The sequence below is a fragment of the Protomyctophum parallelum genome (genome assembly GCF_964188405.1).
Source record: "Protomyctophum parallelum genome assembly, chromosome: 16".
Classification (NCBI taxonomy): domain Eukaryota; kingdom Metazoa; phylum Chordata; class Actinopteri; order Myctophiformes; family Myctophidae; genus Protomyctophum; species Protomyctophum parallelum.
Window position 1 is genome coordinate 39242114 of NC_139711.1, and position 16451 is coordinate 39258564.

Consider the following 16451-nt stretch of genomic DNA (forward strand, 5'->3'; position numbering starts at 1 on the left):
GTTATAGAATAACAGATAATGTTGACAGTAATTTAATTAGCACACAACACAAGAGGAAAGGGGCAAAGGTCATTGGCAGGATGAAAAATAAGTGGCTCCTGACAAAACAACAGGGCAGGGAAAAAAATCAGAAGAAAACTAAAAGAAAACACACACACACACACACACACACACACACACACACACACACACACACACACACACACACACACACACACACACACAACTTAGATCTGTAGTCTGTATATAATAAATAACAACATCAAAAAGTCCATATTAAATTAGAGATGGATTGAAATAAAAACAATTCCTTGTGGTGTTGGTCTCAGATTGCTGTGGTGCATAGAACGTGTCCGGCTATAGGATTGGGATAAAAAGGTTTGGTGGTGTGTCTGCAAGCTATCATGTACAACACATTCTGCTCATTCTGTGAGTCGTGTATTGTTGCATTCAAGAAAGAAACCGAGTCAGCATTTCCCAGTGTTCAAAGCTCATTCTCAAAGTGTGTCACTAAGCCCACTAGTGAGATAACTCTGCATTACACATCATTGTCAAACAGAACCGACTGGTTAGAGGTGAGCAGTACATTCTAGCTGCTTGTACTTTTGGTCCAGGCATATTGGAATTTATCTAACAGAGTTTTCATCACTCTCAAGTTTCCCTAGCATATGTTACCAAGGGACATACTGTATACAAGTATATAATGGATTTTATAAATTAAACTGACATGGGAATTGATTTGAGCATCTTGTTGGATCACAGAAATCCCTCTGACATTCAACAATCTTGGACAATAGTTATAGTTTCAGATCAAAGGTTGCAAGCGTGCACAATCGTGATAAATCTCTCCGTCTGCACTTCAAAGGGGACATTAGGTCACAGCGAGGGCTTGGTCTAATTAGACGTCAGAGGCTGCAGTGTTGACAAAACGCAAAGATGAGAGATGGATAGATTTGTGTGGAACGTCTCTCACCGCTCAAGGAGGGTTGAGGGAAGAGATCGATGTACTCTGCAGTCTCACCGGGAATATAGTTCTGCTAATTCCTCAGATGGAGGGTGTTTTCCTTGAAGGCACGGGAACCAGGAGGAATGGGGAAACTTGATGAACGAAGGATAGTGGTTCTGTTTTCCTGTGTTATAGATTATAATTTTGCAGTATTTCACAAAGACTCGCTGATGCAGAGTTTGCAAGAAACCGGTTTAAAAATGCAAATCGTATATCATTCAATTTGCATTATTATTAATTACAGCACATAATGACCAAAACTATTTAGTGGTAAGTAGGACTAGGTATCACTGATAAATTATACTGGTTTCTGTATTTCAGATTTGAATACACTTCTAGATAAAAGGACCATTGTTTATTTAATTTATTAAATCTAAATGGTCATCATCAAATTATGTAACTCTTATAGAAATAATTGTGAAGCCTTTTCATATATTTTGACCTCTTTAATGGACACGGATAATACCAACAATTATCATGGTACTTACATATATCATATGTCTGATTCCCAGTCCTACTTGAAGTACATTTTATGTCGACTAAAAGCCGAACCCTACAGGTAAAAAAAAATAAAGCTAATTAAAAATTGTTCCCTTCTGTTTGGAATGATGGTCCCTCGTTCAATGGAATAACAAACAATTTGGTTTATAGAATCGCTGCCATGTTGTTACAACCCCCGAAATTAAAAGCCTGCAACGAAATTCAGTGCAGCAGTACCTTTTTTTATAAGAAAAAAGATCGTAAGGGTCTTGAGAGGCGGCTGTGACCGCGACCTAGGACTCTCCGACCCACACCACCACGTTTCCCCTGAGCACGTCGGTGATCTCACAGTTCAGCTTGTTGAGCCGACCGTCCAGGATGAAGAGGGACTCGCGGGACGGCGTCATCAGGAACTGTCCGAACAGCCCGCTGGAGGCCATGGCGCGCCTCCCGGAGCCCCACGGCCAGTCGGACGGTGGCAACGCCTCCTTGAGGCTCTTGATCATCTTGACATTGCCGGTGCTCAGCTCCACGAAGAGTGCGTCCGTCTGGCGCGAGGAGCTGCCGAACACGTTGTACTGGTGCAGCTGGGTGAAGGAGCGCTGGAAGGCCAGCTCGGACAGGTGCAGGTTGGTGTGGATGTCGAACGGCGCGCCGACCTCGCCGCGCGGCGACACCGTCTGGATGCGCATCACGCCGTCGCGGTCGTCCACCGTGACCAGGTAGTGTCCGTCCGGGGACGTGTGCGGGGCGCCGGTGACGTCGCCGTTGCGGCCGATCACGGTGTCTGTCACGGCGTCCACTATGAGCTGGGGCTGTGTGGCGGCGGCGCCCCCTGCTGGGTCGGGTCTGCAGTTGACAAAGTAGTAGCCGCCCAGGTGGGTGTAGGCCATGGACTTGGGCACGCAGTTGTACTCTCGCAGGCTGATGTTCTTCACGTACGACGTCGTCTCCAGGTTGATTTTGTGGAGAGCGGGCTCATTGCGATGGACTACCATCCCGAATCTGTGTGAGAACGAAAGGAACAAGAATGTTAGAATTAGGGATGTCCCGCTCACGTTTCTTTCGCTCCTGATCCGATACCGATTTTTCCCCATCTGATATTTATACACTTATGCCATATCACATTGGTAGCCTACAATATCCAAAATCACAGACAATAGCCAGTTTAATATCATGACATGGATATAATATTGATACTAGAGATGTCCCGATGACGTTTTTTGCTCCCAATCCGATCATTTGAAGAAAATAAAATGCCGTGATCGGCTCTGGTTTCCGCGGTCACGTGATCGGATCGGCACAACCATAATTGAACAGTATTCATTTTCAAAGCCCTTTAGAATCCAGTGACATTAGTTTATATTTGAGGGATTTAGCTGACAGTGTACGAGGCATTGCCCTTATTGATGGATATTTACACCAAATGTCTGCAGCGTAATACGGTGCTTTGAAGGCTAAACTGACTTCACACGTGCTGTGAGATTTAGCTATTTGCAGAATGCAGTTTCTTTCAGAGAAAGTCTGAATGCTGCGAAGTAATTAGTTCAACAATCAATTCAACATCTATGGCTCTGGTCCCAAAGCAGTGCTTTTAGCATGTAATCGATCAAGAAAACACAGCTCATTAGAAAACCCTAAAGTGTGTGGCAATGCATTCAACACAGGAATATCTGTCATTATATATATATATATATATATTATATATATATATATATATATATATATATATATATATATATATATATAGCAATGTAGGTTTATCAGAAAACACATTTAGAACAGTGGTTTACAACTCTGGTTCTCAAAAATAGATGATATACAAGCTCGCAGCACGTCAGTTTGTATCTTTCTGCGACCTTGTTCGTATGATTCATGATGACTATTTTTCTATTCTTACTGTAAATCGCTCTGGATTAAGTCTGCTAAATGCCTAATTTGTAAATTGTCTGCTATTTTCAACATTCTGGTCCGCAGCCCGCAGCCAAACATCAATTTGGGGGTCCATTGTCAAGAAAAGTTTTGAGAACAAATTTACTGTAGAAGGCCTCGGGTCTTATTGGGCAATTAAAGTCACATTGCCTTTGAATGTTCCAGACGAGGGGGTGAATATTCGAGGGGCCGGGGGGGGGGATCCGCTATTTTAAAAGTGAATGCCTGCCGATCGACAGTGTCAATTTGGAGACCAAATTATCTTTTCTTTATGCTGATGGTCCCTGCTGTCTCTTCATGTTGGCCCGTAAATGGTTGTTTTGTAAACATTGTATAGTACGTGTAGGGAGCCATTGATCCCATCTCGGGCTGTTGGGAGAGGCTGGCTCATAGAGAGGAGAGAGAGATGTTTTTGCTACCTTTATGATGAATTCCTGTTCTGTTATTTAACTATATAGAAGTGTCTATTTGTACGTCTCTAAATGTTTTGATGAATTGAACATGGTGGACCCTCTTGTAAACAAGTGAAATGCTTAATTGGGTCGTCCACTCACAGTTAACAGTCTTTGTATTGAGTTTGTGCTTGAAATGTACTGTAATTCTGCAAACTGTTAATAAATATTTCAATCAATCAAACCATCTTAACAGCAGTAGTGGTAAGTAACTACAGTATGTACATTTACTTAAGTATTTGTTGTACTTTACTCCACTACATTTATTTGAAAAAAAAATAGATTTTCATTAATATTACAAAACATGCATTACCCACTTCAGCCCTATACTATACATTCTGAAAATGTATCTGCTTGTAGATCTGCTATTTTCACTTTAAGTGCATTTTGACACCAATACTTTCATACTAAATTTGATTACCAGACTTTTACTTGTAACGGAGTAGTTCTATATTGCAGTATTGATACTTTCATTTAAGTAAAAAACAATTGAGTACTATTTTCCAGCACTGCAGTGAGGAGTTTCCAGGAGACAGTGTCATCTTCCCTCAGATACCCTCACGGCAGTCCAATCAGCAGGAGTCCCTATATAGTGTATGAAAAAGGATAGTGCTTTGCAATTGCATTTATCGTGTTTGTTGGAGCAACTGGCCAAGCTCGAGGCACCGCTGCCAGGGATTGAACCTGTGTCTCTGCAGTGTGGACTAGGGTTTTACATAACTCATTGACACAATTGACTCCAGCGCTGCAACCCTGCAGCCTTTCTCGGCCCCACCCCTCTCCAACTGTTTATATTGTGTTTAGTTTCCAAGACGGCCGCAGCACCAGGAGGGGGTTGGGCGGAGGTGAGCGGGCAGGGTCGACATATGCCCTTACTGAGCTGCATTCAAGACACTTGCCTTGTGTCTGAACACAGCTTTGATGGATGTGTTCTGCCCCCCTCCCCCCATCAAACAAAATGTTTGGTCAAACCATATGGGCTTCCATTGGAAATGCATTGGAGCGGCCATTAAACACAGACACAGACACAAGACATGTCTTGAATGTGTGAATGCAGCCCAGTAAGGGCATATGTCAACCCCACCCGCTCACCTCCGCCCCACCCCCTCCTGGTGCTGCGGCCGTCTTGGAAACTAAACACAATACAAACAATTGGAGAGGGGTGGGGCCGAGAAAGGCCCTTATTATCTGCTGCCGGATACAGCGGGGCCTTTTATTTTTGAAGACCCCAAAATCCACTTTCCGAAAAAACAGGAAGGAAAATCCCCCCCCCCCCCCCTTCATTTTAAACGTCATCAGAAGCGTTAAGGTCATTACACACTGGCGAATTGGCGACGCGATATATTCGTGCGAATAATTCGCATTTAAAAAAAAACAATTGAAGTCCATGCAAGCTTCCACATCAGTGGCGAATGTGCGAATGTGCGAAAATGCGTCCGTTTTCGCTTTTATTTGTTCGCTCTGGTGTCGTATTTTGCAGAGATTCGCAGGCGAACTGCAACATGCAATATTTAGCATTTTCAGATCGCTTATTCGCATCGCGTCGCTAATTCGCCAGTGTGTAATGACCTTTAGTATTGTAACCGGTGAGGTAGCGACGATTTAGAAATCGTGTTATGTTCAAACACATCAATCTGAATCTGTTTTAACCCATTCTGACCGGGCACCCATTTTGGTGTCAGCATCATGTTATGCTTTAGCTATTTAAAAATAGCAGATCTACAAGCTCATATCGCGCCACCGAGTGGCGCGATACGAGCTTGTAGGTCTGCCATTTTTGAAAAATCAAAGAACGACTGACATTTTTAGAATCTGATCTCGGGTCAGAATGGGTTCATCAGACCAGTGTGTGTCCGGCGGAAACCTCGTATGAATCTGATCTCAGGTCAGAATGGGTTAAGATCACGGTCATTACAGGAGTCTATGGAGTCTATGGTCTATGCACGCTGATCATAGTGGTCAGGGCACCTATAGGCAGAGCCACGCGTTGCCTAGCTACGGGGACGCTGCTAGACATAGCTGCATATCAACGAGACCATTGGGAATCAATAAAAATATAAAAAGACGTCAAAAGACAATCAACTCTGCAAAAAGTGCCGTTGATGGGTGGTAATTTAACCAAACTAGTTTCTATACAAATCTTCTTGAATCATTCCTGGCCTGGATCCATTTCAGTATATTCAATGAAGCGAAGCTATAGAATAAAAGGAGTTATTTGTTCCCACTGGCAGATCTCACCTAAATGAGATTTTTAAAGTAGACTGCCTGCCAGAAATAGAACACTTCTGTCAGCTTTATAGCCCATATTGGCAAAGCCTTGGGTGTCTCAGCAGCATAGATAGAATGCCTATACCAAATGGCTTTTGTGCAAATGGAAGAATTTACAGAACAATATAAAATGTGTGTGTGTGTGTGTGTGTGTGTGTGCGTGCGTGCGTGCGTGTGTGCGTGTGTGTCGAAAGTGAACCCAATCAGCAAAGGTAAATAGTGCATTTATATAGCGCCTTTATCCAAGACACTTTACAGAGATTGTGCATTACATTCACCCACACTGACGGCGGCGGAAACCATGCAAGTCACCAACCAGCACATCAGGAGCGATTAGGGGTTCAGTGTCTTGCTCAAGGACACTTCGACACTAACTCTGGGGGAGCCCGGGTTCGAACTGGCGACCTTGCGGTTACCATCCGGCCACTCTACCCCTGAGCCACCGCCGACCATTGTGTTACAACAATGGTCAATGGGTTGTGCTACAAACAGTACTCTATACAGACGTACACACTCAGTCACACATTGGAGCAGTGTACACCGCTTAAAGAGTACTAGTACTAATAGTTACTGTTAAAAATAACGCTGTTACAGTTACTTTGTAACACGTTAGTGCCAACAGTATGGGTCTTGCATAACACTGTATAGAGTATAGACCCACATAGTAATGCAGCATGTTCTTTATTTTTTTAAGCAATGCTACACTATATCGTCCAATGTAAAAACTTTATGTACAGACTCTGCATAAAGTATAAGTATCTGATACGCATCATCTTACAGTAGAACAAAAACTATTCATCTTATGCTCATTCTTTAATTAATTAATTTTTCATCTTCAGGCTCACAACATGTCACATTGTGACTGACTGACTGATTGATTGATTGATTGATTGAAGAATGTATTAACAGTTTTGGAGAATTACAGTACATTTCAAGCACAACAAGACTGTTAACGGTGGACGACACCAGCATTACACTTGTTTACAATAGGGTCCACCATGTTCAATTCATCATAACATGACACGTTGTGACAAACATTTTAATAGGGCTGAAATGTTTAAAACACTCCCTCCTTTTTGCCGGGGACCTGGAACCCCTGGGCGTCCCTGCCCGGACCCCACTTTCACAATAAATGTGTTACAACAAACAGCAAACTATATTTACAACAAAGCCGTTGTGATTAACCTCCCGCATCGCAATAAAATGAACCCATCAGCTGCATTCTCTCCCTGAAGGCTGCCACCCACTGATTAGACTTCTCTGAAAAAGCAGAAACTGGGGGAAAATGAGAAATAACTTTATTCTTATTTTTGCTGACTTGTACTATTGCTTGACTGGAAGTCAATGGTTTTAGATTAACAAATTTGAGGCTTCGACCCCCCCTTTATGCTTGACAGAAAAAAATGAATTCTCCATCATTAACCATTTTCAGGGAATTGCAGAATGTGCATTAAAAAGGGTATTTACTATTCCGTGAGGGGAAATTAGTTTTCTGCATTTGACCCAGCAGTGTGCCGCTCGGGTTAAGGCCTATTCATACTCCAGTTTTAAGGGATAAGGTGACTACCGAAATGGCGGTTATTAAACACAGAGAGATGTTTTTGGGTAAGCGGTCAAGCGCTTATACCACCGCGGCATGACGTCATGTTGTAGTTTTCGGTGGTCACCTTATCACCTAAAACTGGAGCATGAATATGCCTACAGTATAGGGGTGGTGTCTTGTGCAGGGAGTGGGACACGTTGACATGAAGCTCGGAGAGCAGTCGAGGATGCACGCACATGCGCACACCCGAGCATGCACGTGTCTCTCCCTTTCTCATTTGAACATCCACCATTCAGTACCTGATGTGGTTGACGATGAGGCTGGATGCAGGGATGAAGAAGTCGTCGACTCTGTCAAATCGCCGGCCGACTGGCTGTGTGTGGACAGTGTGGTGGGATACGCGACCACTAGCCTGGTTGATCACCTGGTACATGCCAGAAGAAACACTGAGTCAGGAAATATCAACACAGAGGACCAGTGGTAGAAACAATACTCAAATGTTTAGCTTATATGTAAAAGTATCAATACCGCCATGCAGAAATACCCCGTTAGTAAAAGTAAAAGTCGGGAAATTCCGGAAATTAAAATTGTACTTGAGTAAAAGTAGAATCGTAAGTATCAGCATAAAAAAGGTACAAAGTACCTCATTATGCAGAATGTCCCATTTAAAGTCAATATTTGACCAGGATTGTCTATACTTTAAGTAAAGTACTGGGGCTGAGCACCAGCTTGTTCCGAGTGTGTGAGCAGGGTTGCCTTTGATTACACCACAATGCATAAAGAAAACTGACACTGCCGCTAGCCGTGTGTAATGTAAATCTGTGCATTCAAATGGCAAGCAGCAATTCAGCTGACCTTTGGCAACATTATTTGATAGAACTAGAAGTGACAGGGCTGAAGATGGCTCTCAGAACATGCTAATAATTCAGCTCACAAAAAGCAGACATCCCCCCCACCCCCATTTGCATCCAATTTCATTTTAGTTTGCAGAATCCGAATCCAAAAGTATTTGCAACACAACAGTCGCACATCAGTGACTGTTAATTGTCTCCATTGGGATGAAATGCAAACACACCAATGAGGAGAGAAAAGTAATAACTGCTTTCAATTGTATAGTGTTCTACTTCCAATTATATTTTTTATTTCATCATTTCCAATTCCACTTGTTTATCCTGAATTGTATGCATTCTCTCTCCAGATTGGATAAAATTGGTTGTATTTTCGGTTTACTAAAGGGATGGAGTGGCAGGGAGATCTCTGTTACTGAACAAACACTACAGCAATGATTACTAGTGTAATATACAGTAGTTTCATATAGCCAGATGACCAGAGATCTATTGATACATCTGGTGGCATCAGAATCCAATGAGATCAGATGGCTAGAAAATTCTAGAAAAAGATAAATAATAATAACAACATTGCTGAACCATTGCAAAGACTTTGGGGCGGAGTGGTTTTCAAAGCAGTGGGCGGTTAGCACTGGTTTTTGCTAGGTTTACTCTACCTTCCACATCCAAGCTTATTCATTGTACTTGAGTTCCCCAGACTAATATCAGTGAAGCTATAAGCTAAAAGCTATAAAAGCTATAAAACACATATTTTAACTTAAAAGGAGAATTCCGGACTAGATGTTTTCTTACCTTAATCTGATGTTATTAAGAACGAGTGGTACAAGTGAAACATTTCACAACTCCATCCGGTTGTTTCGATAATTTTGATCCCTCGAAAAACTCTTTTTTTAGACATCTGTCCTTCATAATAACCCAGCGCGCATGCTCAGAGCTGTAGTGGGCTCGGGATGAAGTTATGACATTTTTCACCTGTACAGTACCACTCGTTCCAAACCCATTTAGGACTGAGACGAGATTCTACAAATGTCTTCTAAATCATGACAGCTTTCTGAAAAATTATGTTTCTACATCAGTGGTGCTCAAACCTTTTCATGTAAAGCACTAATAATCTGTATTCGGCCAACCAACCCACAAGAATTGAGAATGTTGGCTATATGAAAGATTATATATTCAAAGATTTCACGAAACATTTCCAAAAATAGCAGATCTACAAGCTTGTAACTATGAGCTTGTAGATACACAGATGCGTCCTCAGGTCTAAATGGATTAACATTAACATCAGATTAAGGTAAGAAAACAGCTGGTACGGAATTCTCCTTTAACACTGGAGGTTATAGCGGGCTCAGCAAATATCGACGCGACGGTGTGACATTTCAATGTAACCAGTGGCAAAATGAGACGTGATTTCCTGAGTTACCTGCAGAGTAGGGAAGTTCTTCTCCATGTCTCCCCAGCTGAGGAGCCACACCTGGTCATGGGATTTATCGTAGTGAAGTTTCACAGGATACGGGTCGGTGCTGACCGTCTGGAGGAAACAGGCAGGCACAAAAAAAAAGAAAGGTATACCCAAACTGTGAGGCGATAATCCACACACCGATGCTTTGAAGACATTATGTGAGGTAGCAACGCCGCTCAGACTGCAGATTCCCTGCAGATAGATGGATTGAAGCTGACAGGATAGAGACTTCTTTCAACCAGGCAAGAAAGAAGTGCGTCTGTTTAACATAAGAGAGACAATCTCTTTTTTTTATTCCACAGCAAGGTAATTGCTTTCAATGTGTATCCATTCCTCATCACCTGGTAGCAGATATTCTCCCGTCTGAACAATATTAGGTGACGTATACGAGTGACAAGGCCTTCTGACACATCGTTACATCCACCTGAATGCACTGAAAGTTAGCGGCCTCAAAGGGCCGTTATTGGTGAATGAGGGATTGTTTATTTAGAGCCAATTGTGTCCTTTCAGGGTGATTGTCGCCGTCCAGAATACCTAAATCAGAAAGCATGATTTTCTACAATGACATGTTTGCTCGGGTACCAAATCAAATGGCAGTGGTGGAAAGTGGAAAGTTTAGTAATAATCAAAATATTTTGTGTAACTAGTAAACTGAAGTATTGGAGTAAAAGTACAATATTTGGAGCTGAGATGTAGTGGAGTACAAGTAAAAGTACTGCAAATTGGATATACCCCAGCAAAAAGCAATAACCTCTAAATTGTACTAAAGTCCAGTACTTAAGTAAATATACTTTTTTAGTCGACTTAATCTACAGTTGATTGTGTCGACTAATGTATTTTGGCAGACCTTGGTGGCATAAGGCATTATAATGGCAGGATTTACACTTCGTTGCATTCAGAAAATGAGACCAGCTGTGACTCTGTCCATGGTGCTGACTTCATGTTGTAGCATTGAGACTAGCTTTGACTCTGTCCATGGTTCTGAATTCATGTTGTAGCATTGAGACTAGCTGTGACTCTGTCCATGGTGCTGAGTTCATGTTGTAGCATTGAGACTAGCTGTGACTCTGTCCATGGTGCTGACTTCATGTTGTAGCATTAAGACTAGCTGTGACTCTGTCCATGGTGCTGACTTCATGTTGTAGCATTGAGACTAGCTGTGACTCTGTCCATGGTGCTGACTTCATGTTGTAGCATTGAGACTAGCTGTGACTCTGTCCATGGTTCTGAATTCATGTTGTAGCATTGAGACTAGCTGTGACTCTGTCCATGGTGCTGACTTCATGTTGTAGCATTAAGACTAGCTGTGTCTCTGTCCATGGTGCTGACTTCATGTTGTAGCATTGAGACTAGCTGTGACTCTGTCCATGGTGCTGACTTCATGTTGTATCATTGAGACTAGGTGTGACTCTCTCTGTCCATGGTGCTGAATTCATGTTGTAGCATTGAGACTAGCTGTGTCTCTGTCCATGGTGCTGAATTCATGTTGTAGCATTGAGACTAGGTGTGACTCTGTCCATGGTTCTGAATTCATGTTGTAGCATTGAGACTAGCTGTGACTCTGTCCATGGTGCTGACTTCATGTTGTATCATTGAGACTAGCTGTGACTCTCTCTGTCCATGGTGCTGAATTCATGTTGTAGCATTGAGACTAGCTGTGACTCTGTCCATGGTTCTGAATTCATGTTGTAGCATTGAAACTAGCTGTGACTCTGGTTCTGAATTCACTCATGTACTAAGTACATTTACTCAAGTACTGTACTTACTACTTAAGTATGTAGAATAATTGTTTCTTTGATCAATGTTTGATCAAACATTGATTAATGTTTGATCAAGGTTTGCCTGTTATCTCTCCTATATGCTACTTGGTACCAACATCAATACAGCATGAAATTGTGGACAAAATCGAGAAAATATTCTTTCGTTTTGGGTCTGATAGGCTAAATCTCATCAACTGGTGGTCCGTGTCTCAAATGGGCCTTGATACGAAAAGGGTTGAAAACCCGGGTCTAACTAACTTGGCAGTGAAGAAGAAGTGAAGAAGGCAAAGCAGCAGTAAAGCTGCCAGGCAGGTTCGTGTGACTAATTAGCAGTTGATAATACAACGCAATGAACCTAAACCTCCAGGTGATGGAATAACGAGCATGTGAATGACTCCGTGACAACAGCCTGCATGCTCACCAGTGGGACCTTGAGAGCTCTGCCAAGCGGTAAACATCCACTATGGTGTCAGGGACACTTCGCAGGGATCTCAGACACCCCTAGAAACAGTCCGCTGATGCATGCAATCAGATGGTTTGTGTTTCTATGTTGTGCTGTGCTGTGTGTGTGTGTGTGTGTGTGTGTGTGTGTGTGTGTGTGTGTGTGTGTGTGTGTGTGTGTGCGCGCGCGCGTGCATGCGTGCGTGCGTGCGTGGCAGTATAGAGACTTTATGATTACGGTATTTTTTTTGTGAGGGTACCTATACCCTAGGGGACACGGGGAGAACATGCAAACTCCACAAGGAAAGGCCCTTTTGCCAACCCCACCTAAGGTATGGGTGCTGATGACGTGGAGGAGAGAACACGCCCCCAGCATCCCCGGCAGGAATCGAACCCGGGACCTTCTAGCTGTGAGGCTGCAGCACAACCTCCTGCACCACCGTGCCCCAAAAAGTCAATATTTTAAGTGTAAGACAAGATTTGGCTCATAGCAGCATCCTGTGTCAAAACAATGATGATGTGATCGCTGAATGAAATTTGAGTAAAATTGATGTAAGTGAGGCTTTAAATGAGGCTTTACACAGTAATAATTAGGCCAGTGATAATGTTTTTTGGCACACTTGGTACACAGCAGTGGAACAGGTAGTTGGCGTTATAAGGGCTAAATGAAAAGATGAAAAGGGGCAACCCAAGAAATCTGGCTTTGACTGCATTTTGAATTGACAATATAAATGGTTTTTTTTTTGTTTGCCAGTAATATCTAAGTCATGAATCAAACGTGTGCCTGATGGGAGACCTCCCACTTGCATGAGACACTGGGTTTTTTTATTGCCTGAATGCGCCAGTTTATTACCTTCAAACTAGAGGCCTATGTATATATTTATACACTCATTCCCATTCTGGCCTTGTAAACTTTCAGTTCCCTCTGGATAATAAATTACGCTGTGTCAAACCTTTATATGAAACCTGACTAGCCAATGTCAGGAAGTCAGACAGTGTCTCAGCCTTAGACAGACAGAATGATAGATACAGTATAAGACCATCCCACTTTCAAGACTCATTAAAGTACAACCCACAGAATCAAACAGCACAGCTAGGGCAGGACTTGGTCTGAAAGAGCAAAGCAATCGATCGCGATCAGACACATTTTCATTTTCCTACGTCCTGCTGTAACCTTAGCTCAGAAAGCGCCTAGAAATTGGTTTCTCTACAGTATCATGGGTCTAATGTTTGAGGGTGTGTACATACAGTATTCAACACACTATGTCAAAAGTCGTTGCCATTCTTTGCATTTTTACTTTAAAGATGGATTGCCCAGGATTGATTGTTGTACTTTTTCTGTTTTGTATGTGTCTATGGCATTACCATTACTCTAATAGACCCCCAGGTTAGGTTAGAATATTGAAATATGTTTTCCCTGTGTCTTCCTGAAAGCTCAAAGCCTTTGAGTCAAAAGGCCAAATCAAAATACACATATTAATGACATAGTTTAATGTTGAAAATATGTGGTATTCCCCTGCAAGAATTGAGTTTGATATTCCATCCTTAGTCGGTTGGGGCCTCACATTTCACCCAAAGACACAAAGGCATTATATTAGTATTATTCTGCTAGGGTTTGGAACTGTTAAGTCTCTGATATTATATTATACCACTTAAGCCCTAGTCATAAAAGAAGTACAACCTGTGTTGTGAGCTTGTACAGGTCAGATATTTTGAAGGGTTTTAAAAATATTGTATTTTCACCTCGGAATGCCAGGATTAACTGATCTATAATAGGCCACGTCCTGTTTTTGAGCTACAAATATATATACTGTAGCTCACAATGTGCCAGTACAAAGCCCTGAGGGACTCCGGTCAACCATATATGAGTTTAATAAATCGAGGCTGAACTTTACCTGGATGACCTTCTGTGACTGGATGTCAACTATGAGCAGACGGCTCAAGGTCGGCTGGGATGCATAAATGAACTTGTCCTTGACGTTCACCGCTGATGACCAAACACACTTCTGTACCTCCTCCCCTGCTGAGCTGGGACACACCTCCTCCTGGGAAGCGCGCACGCGCGCGCACACGCACACACACACACACACACACACACACACACACACACACACACACACACACACACACACACACACACACACACACACACACACACACACACACACACACACACACACACACAGAGACAAACAGGATAATTAATCTAATGATAATCATTTCTCATAATGGTGAAATATGTCCCCTTAGAAAGCAATTATCTCTCCCACTCTATTCTTATGCTTGTTGTCATCAGATATCTTGGTCTTTCCAGCTCACGTTTTGAAAAAACAAACAAACAAACAATGTTGGTGTTGAAAACATTTTAACAAGTAAACTTCACCTGACTTGACAACAACTCACAGAGTGTAAACCTTGGCAGACCATCACATGTGGTCTGCCAGGGTTTGCTGCAAAATCTCCATAATGGCTCCCATTTTGTCCGTGCATAATCCTCACGCAAAGCCTGCTGACAATCCTTCGCTCTTTTAGCCTCTGGTCCTGGCAGCTCTCAGCACCCAGGGGGGGGGGCAGACATCCCTCCATCCACATCCCTCCCACTTCTTCCATCCCTCTCTTGTCTGCCCTCCTCTCCTCTGCCCTTAAAGCCGTCCGGATCAGCCCCAGACACTCGGTCCCGCTCTGTGGGACCGGAGGATTTAGGGGAGCTGTGGGTCTAGTCCAGGATGAATTGAGATGAGCTGAGAGTTGCAGCAGGTTGTCCCTCACGTTCCTCCAGACAGAGTTCCCTCCAGACCGTCTACCAGCACACAGGGGGGTAGAGGGGAGGAGGGGAAGGGGGGGGGGGTAGAGGGAGGGGGTGGCTCTTGCCAAACCCAACTTGTTCCGACATACAGAGGAGAGCATAAGAGGTCATAACTCTCCCCTCAGACTTTTGCGTGTGTGTGTGTGTGTGTGTGTGTGTGTGCGTGCGTGCGTGAATGGGCACTGTGTGCAGGCATACAGAATGATTAAAGGTTCGACAGCATATACTCAGGCTGTGACCCTGTGGAAGAGATACTGTCGAAACGTTAAATCTATTATTTATTTTGCATCGTGGCTACTACTGTATACGAGCTGTGCGGCCTCCTCCTCATTTTATTTCGCCGGTGGACATCACCTCCTCGATACCGGTGTGCGCTCCTTCTCCAGTGTTTGCCTTATGATTTTTGGTCATGGTCATGGAAGTTACTCCATATTTCACTTGATACGTTTTGAAATGTGAGCTGTGCATGGGCTTTGTAGATCAGCTATTATTGTAGATAGCCTTCGGTAGGCTTTTGTAGATCGGCGTTGCAGATATACTATACCTGGAAACTTTCAAAAACATCACAGAACTTCACAGGTTCTGGAATGTTTCAGGTTATGGAAGGTTCTAGGTTACCCTTCATAGTGAAGAGTCATTAGTGTGTGACGGCCAGAACACAGCCTTCATCTAAAACAAAGGGGAGCTGTTTCTCTCCTGGAAATCCAGGTATTTAAATGCTATCAATTCTTGCCAAGAGGTGACTGAGCACAAAATACCTTTTGTAACATTTGTATTACTATGCTTGTTCCAAAACAATAGAGAAACAATAGCAGCTGTACATGTTTTAAAGTTTCAGACTGGTGAACATAATGGGAATCAGATCATATCCCAAATCAGATATATTTTTCATAAATTTAGGATTCTAATTAAATGGTGGTGGTGCAAATGCACCATAATTCATTTGTTGGGTAAAGTATTAACTAAACATATTGCTTGAAGCATACTTTTTCCCCAAAGATGTATTTTAAACTGAGAGAGTGCAGTGATACTTCAAAACTTTAAGTTTTCAATAACTTGCATTGTGATAAACCTGATTAATCTGAACAAGTGATACCTCATTTTGTAGCAGCTCCAATCCTACTTTCATATGAAAATAAATAATAAAAAAAAGCAAACCTGTTCAATGATTCAACCTTTACTGCATTTGGTCACAAGTGTAAACAAATGCAACGTAAATAAGCAGAGGTCATTGTTCTGTTAGGTTTATGTACAGTACGCTATACTGTATGATAGAAGCTGTGAATAAACAAGTTATGTTTTGATACTGGTTGCCAGCTGTGACGGGATATTGTCCATGCCCGTTTATGGAAAGGAAAACAACTCTTGAACCAACATCTGTATAACGACAATGCACTGCTATATGTTGATACATGGTTGGGTTGGAAAGTGCTGAGTCAGGGTGGAGATGAGGACA

The 16451-nt window shown here is 42.6% G+C and overlaps 1 protein-coding gene across 1 annotated transcript in view; it reads right to left on the reverse strand.

Moving 5' to 3' along the window:
* Positions 1–203: 203 nt before the first annotated feature.
* Positions 204–16451, reverse strand: part of fstl5 (follistatin-like 5) — a 154501-nt gene continuing 138253 nt past the window's right edge. The window contains exons 13-16 of the mRNA XM_083785343.1: positions 14085–14234; positions 9950–10057; positions 7981–8105; positions 204–2491 (exon numbers count right to left, since the gene is read on the reverse strand). Of these exons, the coding sequence (XP_083641469.1) occupies positions 1780–2491; positions 7981–8105; positions 9950–10057; positions 14085–14234 (1095 nt within the window). The 3' untranslated portion in view covers positions 204–1779. The remainder of the gene's footprint in view (positions 2492–7980; positions 8106–9949; positions 10058–14084; positions 14235–16451) is intronic.